The sequence below is a fragment of the Prionailurus bengalensis genome, chromosome A1, assembly GCF_016509475.1.
Source record: "Prionailurus bengalensis isolate Pbe53 chromosome A1, Fcat_Pben_1.1_paternal_pri, whole genome shotgun sequence".
NCBI lineage: Eukaryota > Metazoa > Chordata > Mammalia > Carnivora > Felidae > Prionailurus > Prionailurus bengalensis.
This window is the reverse complement of record NC_057343.1, coordinates 158,267,345-158,276,361: the sequence shown is the minus strand read 5'-3', so window position 1 is coordinate 158,276,361 and position 9,017 is coordinate 158,267,345. Positions and strand designations below refer to the sequence as shown.

The window sequence follows — 9,017 nt, the reverse complement described above, 5'->3', positions numbered from 1 at the left end:
TGCTCTCTCTCTCTCTCTCTCAAAAATAAAGATTTAAAAAAAAAATTTTTTTTTAAGAGTTTGGGATACATAGGCGAAGTAAACAAAGAAAGCCCTCAGAGAGCATTGGCCCTACAAGTGAACTCCAGCAATCATTTCCCCTTTCTGCATTTTAGTTTGACATTTGTGCTTAAACAGGAAACACTATCATGGAAAGCATGCTGATTCTCAGATGAAAGGCAATGGTAAACACATGGATATATTGTTGATAAGTGCTGCCACTTCTCTCTAGGACCAAGGACAGTTAAAAGGAGAAGGTCATCAATTAAATCTGCTTCTTTACCTTGTTCTTAGCAGCCCACACCAATAGGCTTTGCCTTCATTTTTTTAAAGGTAGTTTTCTGCGTACATGCAACATTGGGTGGTTGCAGCGCCAGCCGGGACAGTGAGCCCCGCCCATAGGCACCACCTTGGTGTTTCCCTTCGCTAGTTTGCTGGGGACTCTGCTGAGAGGTTACACCGGAGCACAGCGTCTCAGCTGTAGAGGCTCGCGTGGGTAAGGGCACAATTTCCTACAGAAACTGGGCAAATTTGAAAGGGGCAAAGGGAAGCGTTTTTGTGTCCCTCCAAAACCCCAGCTTCTATTGAAGGGAAGACTGGAAATAAGTGCCTCACTGCTTTTCTTCTGTGAAAACGCATTACCATGTAACAAAAAGTACTAATTGCTCTGTGGGAAATGTTTTTATTTTACAAATACTCTGTGGCTCTGAAGTGACAGCACGATTATAGTTCTGACAGTATCGCTGGTACAATTTCCAGGCTCCTCAGGGAGAGCAATGTGGGGATTTTCCTCCTGGAAGCAAAGGCAAATTCTCTGGTCTGGAAGGTACACTTGATTTAAACACGATTCAAAATAAGTAAAAGCAGATGATAACACAGCAAATAATGAAAGCTTGGCAATTTCGCTAAAACAAATTATCTTATCCAGAACACTATGGGAGCGTCAAAGAGAAATGCAAAAATAACTCTGTGTATCTTTGACTGTTCTTAAAATTTCCAGTGGCTCAAACTCTCATCTCCAAACTGGGAAATGTGAGAGGAACTGAAAGGGAGAGAAGAACCTGGAAAAGTGTAGGGAAATGTAAACATTAGAAAGAGAGAGTGTAGGAAGGGGACAGCTTCAGGGTCAATCTGAGACTCTCCTGCCCGTTGTGATCTGGATAGACCCGGGCCCGCCGCGTGTTCCGTGGAGGCCGTGCGGCGGCGACGGTGACCTGAGTGGCCATGGAGCAGCTAGAAAGCGCTTTCGCAGGAGCAGGGCAGCGGCCGGGGGCGAGGCGGAGGTGGGCGCCAGCAGCCCTCTTCTGGCTGTTCGCGTCTAGCGTGGTGATAATGGGGGTGGGGCCAGCGGTGGCGGTGCAGCGCTTGGTGGCCCCCCGTCCCCTCATCGTCCTCCGCTGTTCCCTCCCACGAACAGCAGACTGCGCCCAGGCGCCTCCGCAGCCGCCGCAGGAGCCGGCAGTCGCCTGCCTGGAAGAAGAGGTAAACGAAGGGATCGAGAGCGCTGTTGGCCACTCCCACGAGGTGCAGCGCGGCCGCCACTTCCTCGGCCTCCCAGTCTCCCACCTGTCCCGACGACCACACGGCCGCCAGCCGGGCAGCGAAGTAGGGAAGCTCGCAGCTCACGAACAGCAGCGCCAGCGCCAGGCTCATCTTCAGACTCTGTACCTTAGCGCGTGGCAGCGCGCTGGGCGCAGGGGCTCGGCCGGGACTCGCCCACCAGGGCGCTGAAGGCGGCGGGGCCTGGGGCGGGCGCTGCCACCAGGCGCAGAGCAGGCGGCTGCAAGCTACGCCCATGACCGCGACCGGCGCCACGAAGCCCGCGACGGCCTCGTAAAGCGCATAGACCTGCAGGTGCCAGCGCGGCAGAGGCGCGAAGATGTCACGGCAGCGACGCTCCCCGGACCAAGCGCGGGGGGCCGAGGGCGCGGCGGGTGGCGGCGAGGGGGCGCCCCCGCGCACCACGAAGGCGGGGGGCAGCGCCAGCAGCAGCGCCAGCAGCCAGCCCAGGGCGGCGAGGGCGCGCGCTGGCAGCGGCGGGCCCTGCGGCCGGCGCACGGTGCGCTGGCGTTCGAGGGCAATGAGTACCACGAGGTGGGCCGAGGCGCCTCGGCCGGACGCCTGCAGCAGCTGCACGAAGCGGCACGACAGGTCTCCCGCCGCCCGGCGCGGCTCGCCCAGCAGCTCCCAGGCCAGCTGCGACAGCGCGGTGCCTCCGCACGCGTACAGGTCAGCGAGGGCCAGCTGCACGAGCAGGAAGTCCATCTTGCGACGCTTGGGGCCCGCCCACGGCCCGGCACCCCCGCACAGGCGGCACAGCACAGTGCTGTTGCCGGCCACCGCCACCACCAAGATGACCCCCAGGAAGACCAGGCGGACGTGGCGGCCGGGCGGTCCGGGAGGCGGCGGAGGCGGCGGCGGCGGCCCCGGGGCCGGGGCTCCCTGTTCCGAAGTGAAGTTGAGACCCCAGCCGGGAAAGACGGGTACGGAGACGTTGGGCGCCAGCGAGAAAGTTGAGGGGCTGAAGGGATCCTCCATCCTTAGCCTGGGGGGAGCGGAGGTAGGAAGCGAGGGAAACCCAGGTGGAGGCGAGGCTGCGAGGGGCGCTCAAAGTTTGTTGAAAACGCACACGCAACAGAGAGGGAAATGGATTCGGGTAGACTCGCGCTTAGTTGTTTTTATAGGTTGTCCTCGTCATTTGTCACTCAAATGTGGGTTGTACACTCGAGGAACACACATGATTCCTATTCTCCACCTTCTCCGTGGCTCTCCTCCCAGTCCCGGTGGATGCCCTTCCAATCTCTGCCGCGGCTCCCACAGCGCGCTCGCAGTGGCGGCGGGGACCACTGAGTTCTGGGTGCCTCTCCCGTTCGCTATTCAATTTACAGGAAGAGCACAAAACAGGGCAGAAGGTCGCTTTGCCCGGCCTTTGCAAAAGCGCATGCTAACCGGGACTGACACACCAGAGAGGAGGGTCCTGACCGAGACTGTACCTCTCAAAAACGGTTATGGATTACGGTTACGGATTGCTAGTAGGAAAAAAAAAAAAAAAAGACTAGTTTTGATTAAAAAAATAATAATAATCAGAAATGGCATGGATCTACATGCACTAGCATGAGACAAACAGGAACACAAGAAACCCAACAGCGTTTTGGGCAAAGAGGAGCCCAAGAGATGAATCTTTGATAAACATGTATCTTCCTCTGGCCATCAGTGAGAGTATTTACTTGGAGAGAACTAAAGTAATGATGTTGCTTGGCAATTAGGAGGAGCAGTGATTTGCAGATGTTTCAAATACTCCTCATTACTTGAAGCCACGGTTCACAGCTGCTCTCTCGGTGATGTAAAATTTGCTGCATTAGTCTGAAGGGGACATTCATAGGTTTTATGCATATGGTAGTGCATTTATTGATTTTCCCCTAATATTTTCATCCAGTGGAGGATGTGTCATCATGGCTTTTCATTCTCTTGATTCTGTTTTCCAAGCAGATGGAGGTTGCTGGGAGGGAGTACGCCCCCAATAAGCCTAGAGAAAAGGTGACTAAGAGAACGATAAGGCGGCCAATTTTCAAAAAAGAAATTCAAGTCACAGGAAATGGTTTAGATTAAATGCTGTCTTTTATTTTAGTCCTATCTCCTCCTCACAAACAAATTTTACTTTTCCTGTTGGAAACATCAATTTGTCTTTTATGTACCCTCTTAAATTATTTTTAAAATTTTTTTCTTAATGCTTTATTTTTAATCAGAGAGAGAGAGAGAGAGAGAGAGAGAGAGAGAGAGAGCGAGAGAGCAGAGGAGCAGTGAGAAGGGGAGACACAGAATCCGAAGCAGGCTCCAGGCTCCGCCGAGCTGTCAGCACAGAGCCCAACGCAGGGCTTGAATTCTCAAACTGTGAGATCAAGACTTGAGCAGAAGTCAGACGCTGAACTAACTCAGCCACCCTCTTACATTATTACAGTGTAAGTAGATTTCCTGTGTTTCTGGCCTGGGCATCTGCTGGGGTTCATATTCCCAGACTGAGGACACATTTGGCACTTTAAGATGCTCAGGATAGGAGGGGTTGGTAGATGCAGATGACAGTGCTGTTAGTTGCCTGGAGGAATCCTAATTCCTAAACTGTTGTCCTTTGGCCAGAGACCTTTGTCATTTTTATTATCCTATCTCCAGTGGCTAGCACTGGGCCTGATACAGGTTAGGTATCAGTAAATATGTTTTGAATTAATGAACTAGACGATATATGACACATTTCAGATAATTTTGAGCAAATGTTCCTGCTTTGACTATAAATCCATCAACCTAAGAAAAAACTACCTTTCATACCTATGCCAGTATCATCCAGAGGAGCCCAAGGAAGCTCTGGAAGAGGTGTAGGGATAGCCATTCTTGATGGAACACTTAAGGGAGAGGAAGAGCAATAGTCTTGGGAAATCAGACTCTTGGTTTAATTTTCACATTCTCCCCTCAGAGGATTTTGCTGGGGCCTTTTTCTTTGTAACATACACCATCCCAGCTTATGATCCACTTCTTCCAAGGTGCTGTCTGTGAGCAATACCCATAATTCAGTGATTCCTCTAAGCAATATCAGTTTAATATTTCTCAAGGTAATTCTATAATTTGTCTCAAATTTGTTGAAATGCTCTCGTATAGCAAAATAAGACTCTACCAGTGACATTACATTTCACAGAACTTTACTAAGACCTGATAAATCATTGATTAAAGAAAATGATTCTCAAAATGACACATGCACACGGTTTGGAAAGTCTAACAGAACTAGAGGGCCAACAACAATATCGTTTCCTATACACACATCTTCACTCCTCCTTCTAGAGGGAACCAATTTAGAATCTATTTGCTGTTTCTTCTGGCATTTACTTAATTCCAGAATTCTAAATCACAAATGTGTAATGCTATTTATTGACTCAGTGATTTCAGACACGATTATCTTCTCATGAGATACAATAATCTTGTAATTTCAGGTTAGATCTATGTTTAGTGTTTACATTATTATGAAATGAAAATATTCTCAGCTGAATGTTATAGTATATTTTGAGTATCAGTTTTTTGTTTTCTTGAAGTTAATAACCGCCTTAATTTTCCTTGTTATACAGCTAATTCTTCCTTTAAATGGTCCCTCAGTTCGATTTGCATAAGTTTGGTTTTGTAACATAATGTAGCAATTCCAATTTTTTTTTTTTTTTTGGAAACCTTCTTATCAGAGACTCCCTTCTCTCTCCTATGTGGGCTGGTTTATTTCCAGGCCTGCTACACACTTATCATCCTGAAATATGTTTGTTGTCAACACTGAAACTCTCTGCCCTTCTCTTGGGTTGGAATTCCTGCCTCTTGGGTTTCTGGTCTTTTTTCTTGGTTTCTTCCTTTTTGGTAGAAAACATCACCTGACATGTTGTAAGGTTAAAAAGACTGTGCAGAGGCTGAGGATGTAGCTGCGAGAGTCTCACTGTGCCTATTATACCTGAGTCACGTAGATTCAATCACGTTTGCCCTCCAGGACACCTGTTACCCAGGCATCTCCCTTTGCCATCATCCTAGAGACTCCTTTCTTTATCTCATGCTGTTTTTTCTGCTTTCTAATTTCATGGGTATTTTTTGTTCTTTATTTCCCTCCTTGGGTGGAAAGCATCTTCAGTGGCTTCTTGAGAAAGGGTATATTTGGGGGATCTTGTATGTCTGAAAATTTCTTTATTTTACCATCATGCTTAACCGAAGTCTTGGCTGGGGTTAGAATTCTATATTGGAAACATTTTCCTTCTGAATTTTGATGGCATTGTTCCATTACCTTCTGGATTTTAAGTGTGTTGAGAAGCTTAAAGCCACTCTGGATCCTCATTGGTGTAAACATGATCATTGTTTTTTCCATTTTTGAAGTTTGATTCTTTTCTTCTCTCTGAAAAATTTCACAAAGATGTGTTTATTTGATCCACTGCTGGGCATAATCAAGGGTCAGGAGTTGTATTAAATTGCATTATGCCTCTAGTGGCCTTTAATCTACAACGGTTTCCCAGCCTTTCTTTTTCCTTTCATGATTCTGACAGGTCTGAAGGGTCCACGATACATGTTTAGTAGAATGTCTCTAACGTTGCTTTTTGTTTCCACATAATTAAATCTGAGTCAGAGTTTTTGGGCTGAAATACTACTTAGGTAATAATGTGTCCGTAGTATGTCATTTCAGGGGCATATATAGTGCTAGTTTGTCTCAATACCAGTGATGTTAAACTTGACATATGTTTTTTAAAACCTAAGGTTCTAGGTTCTGTGCTTGTCCTCCAGAGGTAGCCACTCTGCATTTGTCCACCTGTCCCACTGAGGGGCTCCATTAGGTCTCCAGCCCTGCCCCCAATCTTTCTCATGAGTGCTGCTTGAGGTCTATGAAAAAAAGTTCGTGAGTGGAGGTGGTTTCCCTTGTGTGGGGGCTCCCAGAATTTGTGTTGTTATTTTCACACACATTGGGCTTTAAGAATTTGTCAAAGTATCCGTTGTTTTGTTATCCACTCTTTGGGCTACTGGTTTCCACCTCCGCCTCCCCTGATGTTCTGCCAAAGGTGGACCAGTTTGAGTGTATCACCTTCTCAGAGGGACTTGCCACCCTTTTGAATTCAGTTTACCAGTTGCCTTGCAACCTTACTCACTGATAGGCTCAAAAAAAGTTTAGATGATCTAGCCTTTTTTTCTTGATTTTTGTTAATGTGGGAGGAATATTCCTTGCAACTTTCCCTTTCCTATGGGAAAGCAAGACTCTCAAAATATTATTGAAGGATGGCAATCCTTTTCTATAAATATTACAAAATTGATACTTATTTTGTTGTTTAACTTCTTGAACAGTTTATTTTTATTTCCTCTTAATAATTAAAAGCCTAAGGCTAAAAATATTCTTCTGAATATAGTTCTGATTGTGTCATATGTTCTAGGTTTTCTTATTTTCATTTTAAAAGTAGCATAGGGGCACCTGGGTGTCTCAGTCGCTTAAGCATCTGACTTTGGCTCAGGTCATGATCTCAAGGTTCTGAGTTTGAGCCCTGGTTTGGACTCTCTGCTGTCAGCACAGAGCCTGGAGCCTGCTTCAGATTCTGTGTCTCCCTTCTTCTCTTCCCCTTCCCCACTCGTGCTTTGTCTCTCTGCCTCTCTCAAAAATAAATAAACATTAAAAAGTATTATAAAAATAGCATAGAAGTATAATTTTTTGACCTAAGAATTCTTTAGGATGCTGCCTTATAATTTTATTTTTTTTAATGTTTATTGAGTTTTTTGTTTTGTTTTGTTTTGAGAGAGAGAGACAAACCACAAGCGGGGGACAGGCAGAGACAGAGAGGGAGATGCAGAATCTGAAACAGGCTCCAGGATCTGAGCTGTCAGCACAGAGCCAGATGCAGCGCTTGAACCCACGAACTGTGAGATCATGACCTGAGCCGAAGTTGAACACACAATGTGACTGAGCCACCCAGGCGCCCCTAAAAAAGAAACTTACTGAGATTAAAATCAGGATTGTATGAAATTTCTACATTAGTTCTGGAGCAGTGACATTTTAAGATCTTCCCATTCAAGAACATACTATCATTCCATGTTCATATCTTGTTTGTACACTTCAGTAGAACTTTATAATTTTTTTTATCTAGGTTTGGGCCTCTTGCTAAAATTTATTTTATAGACTGTCCTAATGTGAGTGAGATATTTTTCCTAATTCCCATTTTTATCTAGTGATTATTCTTATGTATTGATTTTTATATATGTAGCCATTTAACAAGTTTCATCATTTCTAGTAGTTTTTATTAGGGTGCCCTAGGTTTAATGAGATGGAGACCTACAAAGAGTAGAAAGGATAAATACAAAATCCACCATTTTATTTTATTTCTTTTTTTTAACAGGGACAAATAAAAATGTATAAGGCTCCCAGTTGATGTGGATGTTTCTGGATTATGGTTTGAAGAACAAGTTTTCAGAACCTTGTTTCCCAAATCTGACTGCACATTAGACTCACCTGGGGCGCTTTGAAAACTCTCAGTGGTTGGAGGTGGGAGCCAGGCATTAATAGATTTTAAATAGCCTCTGGTAACTCCAGTTTGCAGTAAAGTTGTGAACCATTGTTCTACACTAGCCTTAGCAAACTATGGCCCGCAGGTCCAATCCTATGTTTTTGTAAACAAAGTTTCATTCTAAAGTAGCCAGGCTCCTCTGTTTACATATTGTCTGTTGCTGTTTTCATGCTACTAGCACAGTACTGAGTAGTTGTGAAAAAGACCATATGGTTCACAAAGCCTAAAATAATTCAGTATCTGGCCTTTTTCACAGAAAAAGACAAACATAGAGGGATAGAAAGTCCCTCTGTTGACCCTTTTGTTCAGGCTTTTGCTAGAATTTACTGTTTTTGGAAGGCTCTGCTTTATTGAGAAGGGTACTCCTTTTCAGCTCTGCCCTGCCATTGCCTAAAGTGTTGGTTTTCTAATCCATTGTGTTATCTGAAAAACTCAAATTCCTAGAAAATTAATAAGACAAGTATTTACTAATCTTCTATGTGTCAGGCACTTGGGATACCTTAAGCAACAAAAAGGACAAAAATCTGCGCCTGTATCGAACTTTCATCCTAGTGGGGTAGGAGGGGTAGGGGACAGTATAAGCAAATCATATATATAAAACATATACTATGTTGGGTGGTAATAATTTCTATGGAGAAAAATAAAGCAGGGAAGTCTGTGTGAGAAGGTAGCATTGGAGCAATGACCTGAAAGACGTAGCAAAGACAGCCGTACGGAAATCTGGAGAACCGTATGCCAAGCAGGAAGTATTGACAAGCACGAAGGTCTTGAGGTGGTGCATGCCTGGCATGTTGGAAAACGACAGGGATGGATGCCAGTGTGGCCAGAACATAGTGAACAAAGTGGGAATATGGAAGGAGAGCCGGTCTGTGAGGTAACATGCAGCGAGGTAGTTCAGGTGCTGTAGGCCTTTGTAAGGATTTTGGCTCT

The 9,017-nt window shown here is 45.6% G+C and overlaps 1 protein-coding gene across 1 annotated transcript; it reads right to left on the bottom strand.

Moving 5' to 3' along the window:
• Positions 1 to 705: 705 nt before the first annotated feature.
• On the bottom strand, positions 706 to 2,685 carry GPR150 (G protein-coupled receptor 150). Its single transcript, XM_043593901.1, has one exon. The coding sequence runs from the start codon at positions 2,575 to 2,577 to the stop codon at positions 1,273 to 1,275; it is 1,305 nt and encodes a 434-aa protein (XP_043449836.1). The 5' UTR covers positions 2,578 to 2,685; the 3' UTR covers positions 706 to 1,272.
• Between the last annotated feature and the right edge of the window lie 6,332 nt (positions 2,686 to 9,017).